The sequence below is a fragment of the Schistocerca americana genome, chromosome 1, assembly GCF_021461395.2.
Source record: "Schistocerca americana isolate TAMUIC-IGC-003095 chromosome 1, iqSchAmer2.1, whole genome shotgun sequence".
NCBI lineage: Eukaryota > Metazoa > Arthropoda > Insecta > Orthoptera > Acrididae > Schistocerca > Schistocerca americana.
Window position 1 is genome coordinate 1,123,339,737 of NC_060119.1, and position 21,892 is coordinate 1,123,361,628.

Below are 21,892 nucleotides of genomic sequence, written 5' to 3' on the forward strand. Positions count from 1 at the left end.
TCACTCTGTCCATACCTACCTCCCCCTCCCTTTGTCCATCACCTCCTCTCTGTCTCCACCTCTCCTCCTGCCATCATTCTCCCAATCCATCCCATTCATCCTGTCATCAATATCCTTATCTGTCCATCATATTCTTGTCCCTCTCTCCCTATCCTTACCACATGTGTGCCCATCTCTTACACCCATGCTTTTCTGTCCATCCGCTCCTCCATTGTCTACGTACTCCTGCACAACTCTCTATGTCCAGTTCCCCTATCCCTGAGCAACCCCTCCTACCTGTTCACAAAGCAGGAGCAAAACAGTACATTGTTGCCAATATCTCTGCTGCTATTGATACTAGTAGGTTATAAACTGCACAGTGGTTTTCTTGTGGTGTTTGCTGTTTGTGTGCCAAATTTGGTTGAAATTGATCAAGTGGTTTGGGAGGAAATCATGGACAGCTTTACACATACTTCTAGATAGATTAAAAAACATTGGAAAGTCCAGGATGGAATGTAACAATATTATGAAAAGGAAAGTTTCTACTCGCCATATAGTGGAGATGCTGAGTCGCAGATAGGCAAAACAAAAAGACTGTCACAAATAAAGCTTTCGGCCCATAAAGCCTTCATCAGAAATAGACAACAGACACACACACACCCTTCTGTCTCAGGGAACTGTAGCCACACTGCAGTGTAGTCACATTGCATTGTCTCAGGGAACTGTAGCCGCACAACATTGTGGCTACAGTTCACTGAGACAGCAGTCATGTGTGTGTGTGTGTGTGTGTGTGTGTGTGTGTGTGTGTGTGTGTGTGAGAGTTGCATTTGGGTGCGTGAGTGTGTGTTTGTGTTTGTTTGTGTGTGTGTGTGTGTGTGTGTGTGTGTGTGTGTTAGTTGCATTTGGGTGCATGACTGTGTGTTTGTGTTTGTGTGTGTGTGTGTGTGTGTGTGTGTGTGTGTGTGTGTATATGCATGCATGCATGTGTAGGTGTTGTCTATTTTCGACAAAGGCCATACAGGCTGGAAACTTCATTTGTGATAGTCTTTTTGGTGTGTCTATCTGCGACTTATCATCCATGCCATATGGTCAGTAGCAGATTACCTTTTCATAATACTTTTACAAAAACATTGGCCACACAGTGTACAGAGATTTGAATGCTGTATTGTAAAGAAATTTAAAATATTGATTTTGATGAATTAAGAAATGTTACACTATGCACCAATATGCACCAACGCTAATTTAAAGAAAAATACTGCAAACTTAGGCCAAGAAGAAGCCAGTGCAATATTCTGAATAACAAACATCTGATGTTATAGGATGAGGCTCATTTTTACTGTCTACAGGCTCATTTACAAGGTAGCAGAACACATCCACAAAAACATCAGTTATACATTAGGTATATTGGTGTCAAAAATGTATCTGAAAATGTGCACAGTAAAAAGGAAAGTTATGAAAATAAAGCTAGTAAATCTAAAAAGTGAAAAGATATACAAGCAAGAAAATTCTCGAACAAGCTTTATTGCTTGTAGTTGTAGCAGTACTGAAGCAAGAGCTACAAAACATTTAACACTGGTAAAAAACATTTAACACTGGTAGAGAACATACAGGAATTGTATGATATAGAAAAGCAAAGAAATTATATAGCTAGGCAAATATCTTCAAACAGAAGTGTCTCAGCATCAAGACTTCAATTAAGTAAAAGCGGGTACAATGGCTAAGTTCCATGTATCATTGTACACAGCTATAAACCAAAGACTACTGTTAGATTTGTACACAATGTTACCTTTGCCTGCTCAAAAACAGAAAAATTTTGATGCTGTAAGAATAATAAGTGGTTAAAGGGAAGACACATAGTTATGTTACTCAGGAGAAACACAACTGTTTAGTCTAGAGTCTGGAAAAACCAACAATCAAATGACAGCAAGAAACACTGAAAAAGAGAAAAGAAGAAGAAGTAGAAGAAGAAGAAAAAAGAAAAAAAAGATGCACCACGAAGGAATTATTCAAATTGGATGGAAATTGGTAGATGTAATGTACATACGAGGGGGGACCCAAAAGAAACCCGATTGTTGTCATAAAAAATTTATTGATGAACCTTTTTACAAAATTACTTCAGTCACCTTCAAAATACTCTCCATTACATGAAATGCACTTGTCAAGTCTCTTTTCCCACCATTGGAAGCATGTTTGGAACCCTTCAAGTTTGATACTGTCCAGTGCCCTTTGCGAAGCTGTTTTTACCACCTCCACATCGTCATAACACTTCCCTTTTAGCATTTTTTTCATCTGTGGAAATAGGAAAAAGTTGCACAGGGCTAGGTCTGACGAATACAGAGCATGGGGAATGACAGACCACCTCTGAGATGCCAAACAGTGGGTCACTCGTAAGGCCATGTGTGCTGGAGCGTTGTGATGCAGGAACCAGTCACCTGATTGCCAAAGTTCCGGGCATTTCCTCCTCACATCCTCTCGCAGACGCCTTAAAACATCCACGTAAAAGTGCTTGTTAACAGTCTGGCTAGGGGGTACAAATTCCTGATGCACAATTTCACGACCATCAAAAAAGATAGTGATCATTGTCTTCACATTTGACCTCACTTGCCTCGCTTTTTTTTGGTGTGGGAGAGTTGGGAGTCCTCCACTGGCTTGATGCTTGCTTGGTTTCTGGGTCATACCTGTAACACCAACTCTCATCCCCTGTAATTACTTTGTTCAAGAAGTTTGGATCACATGCAATCTCTGTTTTCAATTCCTGACACACATTCATGCGGATGGTTTTTTGCTCCTGTATGAGAAGGTGTGGAACAAATTTAGCAGCAACACGTCTTGTGTGCAAATCTTCACTCAAAATCTGCTGGCATGAGCTCCAACTGATTCCTGTCTCTGCTGAAATTTGGTCGATCGTTTGGCTACGATCCTTGTTGATCTTTTGGCGGACCTTTTCAATGTTCTCCTCATTTAGCAATGTTGAAGGGCGTCCAGAACGAGCTTGGTCTTCAACACACGTCTCACCACGTTTAAAGCACCCAAACCACTCGGAAACCTGTGTGCGGCTCATAGTGTCCTCCTGGAAAGCTTCCTGAAGCGTTTGGTGTGTCTCCATTGCAGTTTTTTTAAGCAGGAAACAAAATTTCACACACACTCTTTGTTCTTTTAAAGTTGGCATAACGACTTCGCAGAGGTAATCCGCCAACAGTCTGAGAAACACAATACCACACTTGCACATTCAGCTCTACACTGACGCTGTCTGCACAGCTGTCTCATGAAGGTCTCAACTAACACCATATAGTGTGAGAACCCTGCACTACGTCTACGAGTGGCAGCGCCCTCGGAGTCCAGTTTCTTTTGGGTCCCCCCTCGTATACAGACAAATAAATGATCACAGTTTCAGAAGAACTGTTTTATTTATTGAAGAGCAAGAGCTTCACAAATTGAGCAAATTAATAATTTGTTACTACTGCCATTTTATGTTAGATTTCTCTCATCACATTTTGTAATAGTTCCTTTCACCAAATAGCGGAAATGCTGAGTTGCAGATAGGCACAACAAAAAGACTGTCACAAATAATGTTTTGGCCAACAAGGACTTTGCCAAAAATAGATGACTGACAGACACACACACACACACACACACACACACACACACACACACACACACACATGTGACTGCAGTCTCTGGCAGTGTGTGTGTGTGTGTGTGTGTGTGTGTGTGTGTTTTGTCTATTTTCGACAAAGGCTTTGTTGGCCGAAAGCTTATTTGTGACAGTCTTTTTGTTGTGCCTATCTGCGACTCAGCATCTCCACTATACGATGAGTAGCAACTTTCCTTTTCATAGTACTGTTAATGTTCCATCCTGGATTTTCCATTGTTTGAGTCCTTTCATCAAATATTTGTATGACATAACTTTCCCACTTAATAGAAGGCTAGTGCTACTTCCACTGAGCATTTTCTCTCTTTTCTATGTAGAGGAATTTCTAGTTATGAATGCCAGCATTTAGACCATTTTTTTTAATGTGTGCTGTAACTAGTGTTTTATTCTAATTCTATTTTATTAGTTATTTGAATGTGTGTTATATATTCTTTATAACTGCATGTGGGTTTGTGTTGTGTTTACATTTCATGTGCATAATGAAATGAAATGAATAGTTAATACTTGTACTTTCATGTAATTATATTACCTCTGATTCAACAACCTTATAAACATTCAATAGAAAAGTTAGTTTTGGACAGTAATTCATGCTTCATCTTGTTACATCATATTTTTATATGCTTTCTTTCCCTGAGAGATATGTATGACCTCCTGATTAACAGGAGAATAGTTCAATTGACACAGAGTTTCCTCTCTGTGCCAGGTAGTGGAATTCCTAGTTATGCAATGCGAGCCAGCATTTATGGCATTTTTTAAAATTTGTGTCTGTATTGCTAACACTTCAAAGTAATGATTTTATTTTAGTGTTCTTGAAATGTGTGTCATATGTAGGGATTTAATAAATTCCATATCACATATCCGATATAATTAAACAATTAACAAACATTTTTTTCTGTTATGTAATTACAGTACCTTGGTATTCACAGGTCTACTTGACACAATGTTGAGCAGTGATACTCCACATTCATCTACAATATTTGGATCAGCACCAGCATCCAGTAGCACTTCCAAGGCCTAAAATATGAAGAGATACAAGTAAATAATAGAATCACATCCATTCACTCACATATTGTCATCATGAAGGAGAACCTGAGGGACATGAAAAAAAATCAAAGATATATATACTGTAAGGGTATAAACTTCAGTGACATTTTACTACTCAAATGAGTACATACGATACTGGTTGCCAGATCAGGAAATTTGAATAATGCTGATGATTGCAACAAAGTATGGTGTGCTGGTGTATGTGAATGGGTGTGTACCTTGTTAAACTGGAGACCAGGTGTCAAGACATCATTATAAAATTGCCACGGAAGAAATGTGTGACTTGTATTATGACATTACAATGAAGTGTCAGTGCTGACAAGACTCTGATAGCTTTTTCTGGTAAGCAATTGCCAGTCAGCATGAATGGGATACGTCCTATCTAGGACAATAGCTGTTGGATTGGGAAGGTGCATTTGGAATTGGAGAGCAATGGTTAACAGATTAGATACTCCCAGGAATGGACACTAATATGAACCAATTCCACAGCAAATGGTGTTGGTCAAGAGTTACAAAATTACACCTATATGCAAAAGATATGAATTATGGGATGCACTGCTTAAAATACAAATAAAACTAGCACACTGATTTCACCATATCATTGGGATGAGTGCAACAAGACCAAGATGTTATCTGTAACCTAATACTCTGAACTCTGCAACCAATGTAATTGAAATTTGTGTTATTTTTAACATTTGTACGTATATTGTGTAATGAAACATGATAAGGACATATGCAGTAAATCAGTTGATAACCAAAAATGTTATCCACATGATAACCAAAAATGTTATCCACAAGCTGCATACAAGACTACATTGTACCAAGCACACCATGATTGCTGGGTCACTTTTCATTGAAGAGTGGTGCATGAATTGGACTTAATTCCGCTGACTGTGAGTGAACACCAACTACAACAACATGGTTGAAATGTCATTGGACAGCATTTATTAGACAATGTTAGACATGTAAACACATACTGCATAGATGCAAGATATCCTGACACCACTCAATCTCAGAATATATGACATCACACTATCATACTGCACACACATGCTTGCTAGACTATTACAAACAAAAGCAGTTACACAACATTAAGATAAAATGACTTAACATATCCCATCAGGCCAAAAAGTTTAGAAACTGGAGTAATAAAAAATAGAGAAAAGTTAAGGTAATGGTTTTATTGCTTCTTATGTTCTACATACTGGCTGCGCACTTTAACTCGAACCCTCAGTAGAGGATGCAAGGAACAAAAGCTTGCACTCAGCCCATAGCACACTGGCTGCTGTGACAAGCCACACCTCCTTCTTCTAGAGTAGCCAGTTCATAGCTTATGACAGAAACAAACATGTAATTGATTAATACAGTGTATAAGTGAAACAAAAGTGGATGATGAGCTGCTAAAAGGACCAGCTACAGCTTCTTTTCTTGTTGATGTAAATAATATTAACAATCACTATGCACAATGCCACACGACTCGACACTAGATTCCCAATGGCTACTTATTGGTACGGCACCCTATACTTTTAGACAGTTAATGCTGGCAAAGAGAGTAAACATTCTGAAGTGGCACTAACTCAGCTAACTTCCACTGAGAGGTGTCAAGTTAAAATGTGCAATCTATAATCTCCTCCCATTTGAGTACAATGTACAGGACATGTAAAATTGTCAGAAAAACCCTTCTTTTGGATGATGTCTGATTAGCAAGTCACATTAGCTTGAATGTCAGTTATCTTGTCTGAGAGTTGACCACTCATGAATTTCTGCACTTTGTCATTTTGTGGCAGGTTCATATTGGCAACACCAAGTCTCATCACCTGTGATAATTTTTTTCTGGAAAAGGACTGTTCATGTTTTGCATTTCAATCAAGTTGTGACAGGTATCCACATATTGTTGCTTTTGTTTGGGAGTCAATGTACGTGGCACAACTTTGTAGACATTTTCTCTTCTCCAAACCATTCATTGGACACTTGATTTAGAGATGTTGCTCCATTGCAATTTGTACACAACACTGTTCACACTCTACAGCTGCACATCTACTACTTAACACTGCCTGCTCACACCTGCCTGGTCAAATGCACATTTATTGTTTACAGTTGTTAGTTCAAATAGCCACTGTAGTTACTTGCCACTTATATACCAGAAATAAAATCAGTCTTAGAACTTTTTGGAGGGATAGTCCAGAGTATTGCTGAAATGATTAGCAATGAGATACATCAATAATTAGTGTAAGCAACACTTTCACAATTAATTCAGGCTGTAGCTCAAAGCTCTGAAATCAATCACAAATGATGACCTTGTGACATTAAATACAAATTGTAATATTTCATTAGATAGTTGACAGTAACCATACAATAATCTCAAGCAATATACTTTAGATTTTAAATGAAATGTGATTACTTACATTAACTTTTATTAAAATTCTGTTTATTTCTCACCCAAAGGCACACAGTGTGCGGCACCAAAATATTCAGTGCACTGAGATACTTCATTCGAATCATATGATCTTTAGTATTAAATGTACACATAAGTATGTGATTTTGCAATCATGGCATAAGAAGCCACTGGAAGAGATGGAGTAACACAGACAAATAGGAGCAGACAGCTGCACCCTGGGGAGTGGGTATTTTTGAAGAGAGCAGTCTTAAGTAGAGGGTCAAGAAGTTTTTTGGAATAGGTCTTTGGGAGCAGATGTGCTGTGGTGCTCTCTTGTCACTAGAGAGTTTGAGAAAGCTGTTTGATGGTGATAAACCTTGTTAGATTTATTCATAGCAATATGAATTGCAGTATTCAGTAATGAATCCATGTAGCCTATTCAGTGATCTTTACCATTGGCTTGCAATGCTTCTGCAATGTCTGGTATGCTGAATCATGGATAAAGGCATAAGGCCTCACCTGTATAACAGCCACTTCTGATGAACAGTCTTGTGTCTGCTTACATTTACTGGTTATTACTTAAGGAGTACTCTGCAGATATTCTGTCTGTGCTTCAGTGGTGTTCACACTTGTCCACTTCATGTACTTCTGCTCCTTGTCACAGGGGCCATTGCGTGCACTGGAGTTTACTATGGTCTCAAGCTCCTAATCTACAGGGATGATGAGAAACAAGAAAGTCTGTATGGTTGGTGAAAAGCAACAAGAGCAACTGTCCCAGTTTTTCTTTAATTGTTGAAAGAAAACTAGTACTATATTTATTTATAAAGACGTCAGCATTAATTCCGAGCATTCAAGATAACTTCTCAGGAAGCACAATTCTCATAATTTCTAATTTATACTGGGTGTTTTATGTCAAGTTAATTCCTAGGTGACAATTTTTGGCATTTGAGGAAATGTAAGATATGCTCTCTGCCTATTATGATAATGATAATAATAATAATTTTATTGTCTTTAAGCTGTGAAAGAAGGTTGTATACATGGAAGAACCCTGGAGATACTAAAAGGTTTCATATAGATTATGTAATGGTAAGACAGAGATTTAGGAACCAAATTTTAAATTGTAAGACATTTCCAGGGGCATATATGGACTCTGACCACAATCTATTGGTTATGAACTGTAGATTAAAACTGAAGAAACTGCAAAGAGGTGGGAATTAAAGGAGATGGGACCTGGATGAACTGAAAGAACCAGAGGTTGTACAGAGTTTCAGGGAGAACATAAGGGAACAACTGACAGGAATGGGGGAAAGAAATACAGTAGAAGAAGAATGGGTAGCTTTGAGGAATGAAATAGTGAAGGCAGCAGAGGATCAAGTAGGTAAAAAGACGAGGGCTAGTAGAAATCCTTGGGTAACAGAAGAGATACTGAATTTAATTGATGAAAGGAGAAAATACAAAAATGCAGTAAGTGAAGCAGGCAAAAAGGAATACAAACATCTCAAAAATGAGATCGACAGGAAGTGCAAAATGGCTAAGCAGGGATGGCTAGAGGACAAATGTAAGTATGTAGAGACTTATCTCACAAGGGGTAAGATAGATGCTGCCTACAGGAAAATTAAAAGAGACCTTTGGAGAAAAGAGAACCACTTGCATGAAGATCAAGTGCTCAGATGGAAACCCAGTTCTAAGCATAGAAGGGAAAGCAGAAAGGTGGAAGGAGTATATAGAAGGTCTATACAGGGGCGATGTTCTTGAGGACAATATTATGGAAATGGAAGAGGAGGTAGATGAAGGTGAAATGGGAGATATGATACTGCGTGAAGAGTTTGACAGACCACTAAAAGACCTAAGTCAAAACAAGGCCCCGGGAGTAGACAACATTCCATTAGAACTACTGACAGCCTTGGGGGAGCCAGGCCTAACAAAACTCTACCATCTGGTGAGCAAGATGTATGAGACAGGCGAAATTCCCTCAGACTTCAAGAAGAATATAGTAATTCCAATCCCAAAGAAAGCAGGTATTGACAGATGTGAAAATTACCAGACTATCAGTTTAATAAGTCACAGCTGCAAAATACTAATGCGAATTCTTTACAGATGAATGAAAAAACTGATAGAAGCTGACCTCGGGGAAGATCAGTTTGGATTCCGTAGAAATGTTGGAACACGTGAGGCAATATTGACCCTACGACTTATCTTAGAAGAAAGATTAAGGAAAGGCAAACCTACATTTCTAGCATTTGTAGACTTAGAGAAATCTTTTGACAATGTTGAATGGAATACTCTCTTTCAAATACTGGAGGTGGCAGGGATAAAATACAGGGAGCAAAAGGCTATTTACAATTTGTACAGAAAGCAGATGGCAGTTATAAGAGTCGAGGAACATGAAAGGGAAGCAGTGGTTGGGAAAGGAGTGAGACAGGGTTGTAGCCTCTCCCCGATGCTATTCAATCTGTATATTGAGCAAGCAGTAAAGGAAACAAAAGAAAAGTTCGGAGTAGGTATTAAAATCCATGGAGAAGAAATAAAAACTTCGAGGTTTTGCCGATGACATTGTAATTCTGTCAGAGACAACAAAGGACTTGGAAGAGCAGTTGAACGGAATGAACAGTGTCTTGAAAGGAGGGTTTAAGATGAACATCAACAAAAGCAAAACGAGGATAATGGAATGTAGTCGAATTTAGTCGGGTGATGCTGAGGAAATTGGATTAGGAAATGAGACACTCAAAGTTGTAAAGGAGTTTTGCTATTTGGGGAGCAAAATAACTGATGATGGTCAAAGTAGAGAGGATATAAAATGTAGACTGGCAATGGCAAGGAAAGCGTTTCTGAAGGAGAGAAATTTGTTAACATCGAGTATAGATTTAAGTGTCAGGAAGTCGTTTGTGAAAGTATTTGTATGGAGTGTGGCCATGTATGGAAGTGAAAATGGACGATAAATAGTTTAGACAAGAAGAGAATAGAAGCTTTCGAAATGTGGTGCTACAGAAGAATGATGAGGAGGTATTGAATAGAATTGGGGAGAAGAGGAGATTGTGGCACAACTTGACTTGAAGAAGGGATTGGTTAGTAGGGCATGTTCTGAGGCATCAAGGGATCACCAATTTGGTATTGGAGGGCAGTGTGGAGGGTAAAAATTGTAGAGGGAGACCAAGAGATGAATACACTAAGCAGATTCAGAAGGATGTAGGCTGCAGTAGGTACTGGGAGATGAAGAAGCTTGCACAGGATGGACAGCTGCATCAAACCAATCTCAGGACTGAAGACCACAACAACAACAAGCCATTACAGCAATAGACAAAATCATACACATAATATGATACAGTACATGCTATAAAAGAACAGAATTGTTATTAATGTTACAGTTTAATATCACAGGTCATGAAATCCTTTATATTGTAGAATTGGTTTAAAACTAACCAGTCATAAAGTGTTTTTTTGTATTGTTGCTCTGGTAAATTTTGTATAGTTTGTGGAAGTTTGTTAAATAATTTGTGGCCCATACGTTCATAACTGTTAACTGATTTTGACAGTATGTGGTAGGGCGTATAGATACAGATGTTTGTTCCAGTGTTGTAACAATGTATATCTGTCCTGCGTTTTACTTTAGGTAAGTTATTTTTTGTGTAGATTAAAACATAATAAATATATAGGTTTATTACTGTCATGATTTTTTGTTGAGTAAACAAAGGTTTACAATGGGCCTTGTATGGTGAGCCTGTCATTATCCTAATAGCTTTCTTTTGCAGCAATAGTATATCATGCACACAAGTGGAGTTTCCCCATAAAATAATACCATAGGATATGATGCTTTGGAAAAATGAGTAGTAAGACACTCTAACATAATTTTTAGGTACACAGTGCATTAATCGCCTTAACAAATATATTACCCTAGACAATTTACCACTAATATACTTAATATGTGGATTCCAAGAGAGTTTATCATCCAAATATACCCCCAAAAATTTAACACAACTAGGATCATCTGATGGAAACTTGTCTTTTAAACTAAATACCATATGCTGGGTTTTGCTTTCATTAAGCAAGAACCCATTTGCCTTAAACCAGACTGAAGCTTGCTAAATTGTCTCTGTAACACATGTTTTAAGGCTATTAAGATCATTACTGCTGTTCAGAAACGTTGTATCATCAGCATAGAGTACTGTTCTGGATTTAATAAATGATGGCAGGTAATTTATCATTATTAGGAATAGGAAAGGGCCCAGCACTGATCCCTGCAGAACACCTACCTTAACTTGTTCTATACTGGACATTTCTTTCCCAACACTGATGGCTTGCTTGTGGTTTTGTAAATATGATCTTAATAGCTTAAGGTTGTTACCTTTAACACCATAAAAGTCCATTTTTTTGAGTAGTAGTGTATGGTCTACACAGCAAAGGCTTTGCTTAGGTCACAAAAAGTCACTTCAGCAAAACATTTATCTTCAAGTACTTGATGGATGTATTTTACAACATTGTCTATGGCATCAATGGTTGACAGGTTTTTCCTAAAGCTGTACTGTAATCCACTTATTAATCCTATGTTATCAAAGTAAACAGATAATTGTTGGTAAATTATGGATTCTAGAACTTCTGAAAAAACTGGAACTATGGACATTGGCCTGTAACTTGAGACAGAATTTTTATCTCCTTTTTTATGTACTGGAACTACCCTAGACAGTTTAAGCTCATCAGGGAAAAAACCCTCCAGTATACACTTGTTTATACAATATGTTAGGGGGTAAACTATACAGTCTATTACTTTCTTCAGCATGTTAAAAGACAGGTCATATATATATCTACACTGCTTCACTATTCTTAACACAAAAGCAGGTGAGACCTCAGAGAAATTGAAAGTACTTGTGTTTGTTGATGACCTAGCAACATATTTTGACAGTAACTGTGATGAGTTGATTTCAAGTTTAATTATAGCACTTCCTACTTCCTCAACTGATTTAATAAAAAAGTCATTAAATTCCTGGGGAGAGATACTAATTTTGTCACTTCTTTTATCTTTGGCGACACTATTTATTAGTGTCCATGCTGCTTTGCACTTATTGGTGGATTTCTCAATTCTTCTGAGATTGTGTGCTTGTTTGGCTTACACAATTGCTTTTTTGTATTCATTCCTAGATCTAACATAGGCTAATTTAGCATCGTTGGTTTTCAGATTTCTAACAATATTGTACAACAACATAACTTGATTTTTCATAGTAGACAGCTGTTTTGTATACCATGTATTTTGTCTATTTGGAACTTTTGGTTTTAGGACTCTGTTAGTTACTTTGCATTTCTTTATTGGAATGCAGTCATCAGAGTGTCCCAAAAATGCTTTAAGAAACCTATCAAATAGTACCTTTGCTGGTAGATAATTGCTTTGAGTATAATGTGCGTCATCATAACACAGGCCAAACTGATCTCTGTTAGAAAGGGACATACGAAACCCATCAATTTTCACATCTGTGACTGGTCTAGTGACCACAACTTCTGGGACAGGCTTATTTACGTTACTCTTATCAAGAGGGAACCTACTTGTATAATTTAAAGATACTGAATCATGATTAGAATATGGAAATACTGTCACACAACATGATTCTTCTGTTGTTTTAAAAGTTACAAAAATATTGTCAAGACATGCATGTTCTCTTGTAGGCTTGTTATTGACTGAATGTAAGTTGCACTGTCTTAGTAGGTTTTGGAGTTCAATGACAGTACGTTTTTGTGTTGTAACATCGAAATCAACATTCACATCTCCACCTGTCACAATATCATAATGTATCCATCTAGTATCTGTAAGTACATGTAACAGCAGGTCCAGTGTTTCTAAAAATACATTGTTTATACCTTTAGGTGACCTGTACAGGGAAATTACAACTAACTTAAAACAGTCTATTACTATACTAGCAGCTTCAGAGTTTTGTTCATCACACAGAAAATCTAGATCCAATCTATTGACTGTGCCACTAAGTGACTTGTTAATATAGATTGCCACACCACCTCTTAAATGCAATTTTCTTCACTAGCTACTGGCTAGATTATAATTGTCAAATTTAATAAATGTAAGTTCACTCTCACTAGCCCAGTGTTCACTTAAACAAAAGATATCAAACTTATTTTTGAATCCAAAGTCATTGACAATAAATTATTTATCCCTTACTCCTTCAATGTTAAGATAACAGATTATAAAATCAAACCTGCCTTTCTTTCCTAAGATGGCTATTATCACACGGATCACTACGGATGCCAGCGACATCACGGTGGGGGCAGAGTTGTAACAACGAAAGGGCGACATGGTTTCTCCCCTTCATTTCTTCTCCAAGAAACTATTTACGACTAATAGACAATATTCTGCATTCAACAGAGAGCTCCTTGCTGTTTACAAGGCAATCAAACATTTCCGCCCTGACATCGAGGGACGTTGGTTTTTGTCCTCACCAATCACAAACCACTGGCAGGAGCATTCTGCAACCCACCTGAGGACCCACCCCTTGACATTACCACCACTTTGATGTGGTTTCTCAATTCACAATGGACGTCCATTACATCAAGGGTGCAGATAACATCACTGCAGATTTCTTCTCACGGATCAGTGCTGTTTCCCGCATCATTGGTCTTTCCTATCTGGCCTTCCTCCGAGCTTCTCATGAAGATTCTCAGGCTCTCCTATGAGTCCCACAAACACCACTTTTTTTTTCCACAAACACTAAATTTCTTGGTGTTTCCGATGAGGTGTAGTGTGATTCTTTGGCCGGCACACTACGCCCTTTGCTCCCACCCAGGCTGTGCCAACAGGTTTTCGACACCCTGCATAACCTAGCCCACCCGGGCATTCAAGCCACCACACATCTTGTGTCAGAACATTTTGTTTGGAAAAATGTCAAATGGGACTGTCAAACCTGGGCATGCAGCTGCGCAGCTTGCCAGCACAACAAGATCAGCTGCCACACCTCCCCACCTATGGGCAAGTTCGACATTCCTGCAGGACAATTCCGTCACGTACATATTGATCTGATTGGGCCTCTTCTTCCTTCAGAGGGCCATAGATATATCTTATCAACTATAGACCATTTGTCTCACTGGATCAAGGCTGCCGCTCTCCCTAACATTATTTCCAAGACGGTAGCCAAGGGTTTCATTGGCTCGTGGATTACTCGTTTCAGGTGCTCGACCACTATCACTACCAATCAGGGTCGACAGTTCGAATCCTCCCTTTTCACCATCCTCTGCAATATCTAGAGTATTAAAAAAATACACCCACAAAGCAATGGGTTGGTGGAGAGATGGCACCACACCCTCAAGATGGCCCTTCAATGCCATGGCCGTCTCTAGTCGGAAGCTCTCCCGTGGGTGCTACTTGGTCTACGCTCGACCTATAAACCTGACCTACAGGGGACTATATCCGAATTTGTTTTCGGCAAGAATCTGGTCCTACCGGGGCAACTTATTCTTCCCCATGTTAGTGAGGATCTTCACCCCTCACCATATTTCCCATAAACGCGTATTGCCTGCTCCTGGCTTAATAAAGTTTGATGCCAAAATGTGATTATCATCAGTCACATCTTGCAGCAGAGACAACAGAATCTACCACCATCTGAGGATGTCAAACAGTTGCACTGATGAAATATTGTGGAAGTTGCACTACATGATCTGGTGGAAAACTCAAGACGTGTATTTTCAACAGATCTGCCTGTGTCCAATACCAGAGTTATTTATGGATCTGACCCATGACACAGTTCTAAATCAACTAGCAGTCAGTTAATAAATAATCTTTAAATGAATCAAATGAAATTTTTGAGGTTTTACCTAAAAATGCGCACACATTTTCAACAAAGGCATTTGCGTCCGCCCATCAGTCACTCACCGCCCGAGACTTACGTTTCCACCGCACTCTCCGACTGCTCCCACGTCATGCTGCATGATGATGTGGTTAGGCAGCCTCTTCAACCTCCTTATCTTCGCCTCTACAAGGTGCTGAATTGGGGGGGATATGACTTTTGATATCACGATTAAAGATTGCACATAGACAGTTTCTCTGCATGGTTTGAAACTGGCTTTCATTGATCCTGATAGTCTCACACCGCCACAGTTGGACTCTGCAGAGGATCCATCCTTGATCGATAATGAAGATGTGCTCCCATCAGCCTCACTGCACACCTCTTCCACTGAAGACCGTTCGCCACCGCACTAAGTGAATGATGTTTCTATAGTGATGTTCAATGACCAAGTGCTCATTCTTTTGACAGATACGGAAGTCCTGCCATCGGACGGTCCCTTACACGTCAAAATTGCACACAACCTCACACTCCCGCGTGAATGTGACCGAGCATCTCTATGTGCTTTCATTTCTACAGACAGCTTGATCTACTTAAGGGCCACACATGAGTCCACCACGTTGTCGACTGCCCACCAACTTACTCCCGGGCCGGCCGCCATCTCATCTGGTCATGGTGACTGACTGACTACAAAGTGGACCTGCCTCTCACCGCTCCGCCTGCACAACCCACCTCGTTCGAGATGGACGTACCTGTGCACACAATTTTCAATGACATTGATGCCCGCATCCCCTCACCTTTCGACATCTGTAGTACTCTGTACTGCGGAGACTGGAAGGGGGGGGGGGGGGGGGGAGGCTGTGTGGCATCAATAGTTCATATCAACCATGAAATATAATTTCTGTGAACCTGTGAACTCTAAGTGCTCTGTTGAGCCTCCATTTAACTTTACTTTAGTCAGTTCTTTGTTATACCTCATTCTGTGTGGATGCACTGTCAAGTGTAAATATATATGAGCTACGACATATATGGCAGTTAAGTTTTCTATATTCCGATTACCTATCCTGTTCTCATAACTGCATTCACCTGATTCACATGACCAGAAGCCCTGTTCCACCTGCCACTGAACTTCAATAATTCCTACTGTATCTAACTGTAACTTATCCATTTGCCTTTTGAAATTTTCTAACCTACCTGTATGATTAAGGGATCTAACATTCCATGCTCCACTCCATAGAAATCCAGTTATGTTTCTCCTGATGGCAACATCCACCCGGGGATGCAAACGGGGGACTATTTTAGCTCTGGAATATTTTACCCAAGAGAATGCCATTATCATTTAACCTTACAGTACAGCTGTATGCCCTAACCATACGTACAGCTGCATGCCCTTAGGAAAATTTATGGCTGTAGTTTCCCCTTGCTTTCAGCCGTTCACAGTACCAGCACAGTAAGGCCATTTTGGTTGATGTTACAAGGTCAGTTCAGTCAGTCATCCAGGCTGTTGCCCCTGCAGCTGCTGTAAAGGCTGTTGCCCCTCTTCATGAACTGCATGTTTGTCTGGCCTCTCAACAAATACCCCTTCATTGTATTTGCACCAACAGTACAGGAATCTGTATTGCTGAGTCACACAAGCCACCCCACTGAAAGCAAGGTCTATGGTTCATGGTGGAGGCAATCAGTATAGTGGTAGATAAGCTGTATTCCATATTAACAATTATCTAATTACTACAGTTGTAGATAACTGATAATATGTGATACAGATTACATTTTTATGATACTTTTGTCACATGTTAATGTATAATTACTCATTCCACATCTGTGAAGTTTCTCCTTTTGTAGGTGATCTATGAAACACAATGAATAAGTGAATGAATGAATGGCCACAGCATCTTATTGTGGAGTTATTATTTAGTACAGCTTAGTAAACAGATTATGATAACAGCAGCTATCTCTTAAGGTGTAGCTTAGTTCATTCAATGAATCCTGAAGCCTTCCTAATACACTCCTGGAAATGGAAAAAAGAACACATTGACACCGGTGTGTCAGACCCACCATACTTGCTCCGGACACTGCGAGAGGGCTGTACAAGCAATGATCACACGCACGGCACAGCGGACACACCAAGAACCGCGGTGTTGGCCGTCGAATGGCGCTAGCTGCGCAGCATTTGTGCACCGCCGCCGTCAGTGTCAGCCAGTTTGCCGTGGCATACGGAGCTCCATCGCAGTCTTTAACACTGGTAGCATGCCGCGACAGCGTGGACGTGAACCGTATGTGCAGTTGACGGACTTTGAGCGAGGGCGTATAGTGGGCATGCGGGAGGCCGGGTGGACGTACCGCCGAATTGCTCAACACGTGGGGCGTGAGGTCTCCACAGTACATTGATGTTGTCGCCAGTGGTCGGCGGAAGGTGCACGTGCCCGTCGACCTGGGACCGGACCGCAGCGACGCACGGATGCACGCCAAGACCTTAGGATACTACGCAGTGCCGTAGGGGACCACACCGCCACTTCCCAGCAAATTAGGGACACTGTTGCTCCTGGGGTATCGGCGAGGACCATTCGCAACCGTCTCCATGAAGCTGGGCTACGGTCCCGCACACCGTTAGGCCGTCTTCCGCTCACGCCCCAACATCGTGCAGCCCGCCTCCAGTGGTGTCGCGACAGGCGTGAATGGAGGGACGAATGGAGACGTGTCGTCTTCAGCGATGAGAGTCGCTTCTGCCGTGGTGCCAATGATGGTCGTATGCGTGTTTGGCGCTGTGCAGGTGAGCGCCACAATCAGGACTGCATACGACTGGGGCACAGAGGGCTAACACCCGGCATCATGGTGTGGGGAGCGATCTCCTACACTGGCCGTACACCACTGGTGATCGTCGAGGGGACACTGAATAGTGCACGGTACATCCAAACCGTCATCGAACCCATCGTTCTACCATTCCTAGACCGGCAAGGGAATTTGCTGTTCCAACAGGACAATGCACGTCCGCATGTATCCCGTGCCACCCAACGTGCTCTAGAAGGTGTAAGTCAACTACCCTGGCCAGCAAGATCTCCGGATCTGTCCCCCATTGAGCATGTTTGGGACTGGATGAAGCGTCGTCTCACGCGGTCTGCACGTCCAGCACGAACGCTGGTCCAACTGAGGCGCCAGGTGGAAATGGCATGGCAAGCCGTTCCACAGGACTACATCCAGCATCTCCACGATCGTCTCCATGGGAGAATAGCAGCCTGCATTGCTGCGAAAGGTGGATATACACTGTACTAGTGCCGACATTGTGCATGCTCTGTTGCCTGTGTCTATGTGCCTGTGGTTCTGTCACTGTGATCATGTGATGTATCTGACCCCAGGAATGTGTCAATAAAGTTTCCCCTTCCTGGGACAATGAATTCACGGTGTTCTTATTTCAATTTCCAGGAGTGTATATAAGACTTTAGGAAGAAAATGTATGAATGGAAGACTGAATGACAAATTTTAATTCAGTCTCCTACTGATTTCTGTAAGACTCCAGAACTGGTTTTATTCATACACAGCATTTCTGAAGTAAGGCAGAGCAAAGACACATATATAAACATAGGGAACAATCTGTAATGGTACTTGAATTATGTAACCATTATGGTACCTCATCTGAACCTCTCGATACCAGTAATATTCTACTGTATTTCTGTAAAGTATTTAACATATTTCTGAGACAACATTCAGATTTGATTTCACTTTTGATACATCGATAGGTTTATATTGCAATGATATTATTCTTATGTGTATTCTTTCTTTTGTCAGTATGATCTTTGATGTACTTGTAACTCTGATTTTTGGGCGCATAAGCAATTATTAGTTAGTTTTTGACTTGTTAGAGAGTCGGACCTTGAGAAAGTCTAAGTGTTGGATGTCATGTTGGTAAGACGCATAACGTAGTCAGCTTATAAAATGTGAACTTTAACAGTGACTGTGAGGAAGATGTTTTCAAGTATGTTTTGTATTGTCAAGTGATGTTTTGTGTTTACGTGATATTGTAATTAAAAGGAAGTGTAACTTAAATTCGGAGTGCTGATTGCTTATTTTTACATCATCATTGTCCTGCAAAAGTGTAACCTTGAAGAATGTTTTGTGAAGTGCATCTACATTTTGAATATAGCAGAATAAAACTTAGACCTCTTTGCATCTGAGCTTGGAATCATAACCACCTAGATTTTCAACGATTGAGCCATGATAATACAACGAGACCAGCGTGGGAAACACAAAAAGATGAGTGCCTAGTTTTTTGATTTTACATGAAATGACTTTATTAACTGTGCTCTAATGACACCTGCCACATAATATGACTGTTGTTGCCCAAAAAGGCAGTATTTAGCAGCGTGAGCAACACCACAATCGTTATTAAAATTTTGACCTTTGTTGTGGTAGGGTTGTTAGAAATCATAACCAAGGTCTACAGCAGAGAGATGACAGAAATCAAGTACTAGAAGTACACTATAAGAATACTGTATAATCATAAATACAAAAAGCATGTAATATAGCAGAATATTTTCATACCTATTGGTGTAATAAAAAGCTAATTATACACCTTGGTACAATAATCTATTATTAGAAAAAATAAGGCTGTAAAATTATGTGTAGCACAATTTGACATTATTTGTAGGATACAGTATGAGAAATAATACCTCAAAGTTTCTATTATCAACTGCTTTTTGAAGTGGTGAACAACCATGGGCATCTTTCAAATTCACATTTGCTCCAGCATCAACCAATAACTTGATTATCTGGAAATAATAACATAGTTTCAGCTATGCAGGCATTTGAATGGAGAGAGAGAGAGAGAGAGAGAGAGAGAGAGAGAGAGAGAGACCACAGAAGAGATGGATGCGGCAGGAGAGAGGTGGAACTGAGTGTGTGTGAGAGTGAGGGGGAGTTGGGTGGCAGGGGTAGGGAGGCAGGAGGAGGGAGGGGGAAAGAGTGGGAGGAAAGGGGCAGGGATGGGGAGGTGGGAGAGAATGAGGAAGGAGGGAAAGGGAGTTGGGAGAGAGGAAGGAGGGAGGGAGAATATTAAAATAAAAATAAAAGTTCTCATTAATATTTTCACGTGTTTCTTACCAATAAGATATCAGTGTGAGCACAATGTTGCAGAGAGGCTATTCTCTCTTTTGATCTTCTGACGAAGCGCCAGTTTATCACAGTCCATCTCCTTATATTGGTAGCAAGTATTTAAATCTCACAATGTCTGCTCCACTATAGATTAACAGCTGATTGTCCTAATACATGTATTGCTATGAAAGAGAGGACAGAGTTCCCAAAAACTTTGCACTGACACTTTGATCATACACTGCACAAAACCCGTGAAGATGTTACTGCACTAAGACATTGTGAAAACGTTGTTAGATGCTAACTAACTAGCTAAAGTTTTACATGCTTGGTTCACATTTCCGGTGGCAAATGAAATGCTATTACAGGTACTCACAAAGGCAACAGTAACCTTGCTGTTCTACAGACCTAATATAAAACTTTATCATTGTCTGCTTATGCAAGTGCATAAAGGAGAAGATCTTGACCATGGTGTAAACATCACCAACATTGAACGAGATGTCACAGACAGCATATAGGTAGATATTGGCTATCCAGTGCCTTCTTAAGCTGATATCCTCACCACCTCCTACTCAACATTTTTAGGTAAAACCTCAAAAATTTCATTTGATTTATTTAAAGATTATTTATTAACTGATTGCTGGTTGATTTAGAACTGTATCATGGGTCAAATACATAAATAACTCTGGTATTTGGACACAGACAGACCTGTTGAAAAGACACATCTTGGGTTTTCCACCAGATCATGTAGTGCAACTTCCACAATATTTCATCAGCGCAACTGTTTCACATCTTCAGATGATAGTAGCTGCTTTTGTCTCTGCTGCAAGATGTGACTGATGATAATCACATTTTGGCATCGAACTTTATTAAGCCAGGAGCAGGTAATATACATGTATGGGAAGAGACTTGTGTTTGGAGGAAAGTGACAAAGCAGTGGCAGCTGATCAGAGGCCAGGCCATCTCACTTTTCTGTGTTGAAGTAGTAGCAGCAAAAATGGTTCTTAAAATAGACCTTAACGTGCTTTTGTCAGCAAGCGTGAAAGACGTTAGCTTGTATTATTCATTCCAAACTACTGTACCAGACTGCAAGTGAAAGTTTGAAAGCTTAAACCAAGGCAGATGAAGGCTGAAGCATGTTCTATGGAGGCTAGGCACATTCCAGGCCACCAGTTAGTACTCAGTCATCATGGTAACCATGACTTCACTACTAGGAGTGGATGAGGGGGTACAGGTTGTTGTAGCTGTCACACTGTGCACTTCTGCCATGTGGGGGGCCAGTAGCTGTGATTCTGCCTCACTGGGTTTCTCTTACATTCATTGTGCTATGTGCAGTGAACATGGATGAAGCCCAGCCTTGTACAAGTCCTGATGTAACACATTCAAGTGAAGAAATCATTACTTCCTTTCAAGAGCTTTCATTTCCAAGGAAATGTGAAACTAGGTTACATTAAATTTTGAAGAAAAGACATCCAACCCCAGCATTACATTCACAAAGATAAGTTTAAAACATTTTTATTACAAAGTTCATGGTATGAGTAGCACAAGTTGTTATGTGCTGCCCCTTTGACAATGTGAAAACTCTGTCTAGAGGTTTAGCATGGCATGCTTTTTCTAAAGATCATCTAAGGAGTTTTATTTCCCATAAGGAACTATCCAAACAAGTGTTTAGTATATCAGAGCTGCTTAATGAACATCACAAACCGATAAAAATCAGACACAACAGTAAAGTGAAAGCTAACAGAGACATCATGAAAATTCTAAGTGACTTCACAGTCTTTTGTGGAAGCAAGAGCTAGCTTTCAGAGAGAAAGAGGATTGCCTGAATACCAGAAATTTCAGAGCAGTTTTTAAACTTGTGCTATACAGAAACAAAGATTTGATAGCACGCTGGAAGCAAATGTGTGATTTCCAGCAACTTTCAAAACCTATACAAAAAGAACTGATTGAAAGTATAAATAAATAGATTTGTGGATATATACATTC

At 40.1% G+C, this 21,892-nt stretch overlaps 1 protein-coding gene across 1 annotated transcript in view; it reads right to left on the reverse strand.

Moving 5' to 3' along the window:
* LOC124551018 (serine/threonine-protein phosphatase 6 regulatory ankyrin repeat subunit C-like) overlaps positions 1-21,892 on the reverse strand; it is a 404,623-nt gene that overhangs the window by 109,590 nt on the left and 273,141 nt on the right. Inside the window, exons 15-16 of the mRNA XM_047125868.1 lie at positions 19,489-19,587; positions 4,544-4,645 (exon numbers count right to left, since the gene is read on the reverse strand). Coding sequence (XP_046981824.1) covers positions 4,544-4,645; positions 19,489-19,587 — 201 coding nt within the window. The remainder of the gene's footprint in view (positions 1-4,543; positions 4,646-19,488; positions 19,588-21,892) is intronic.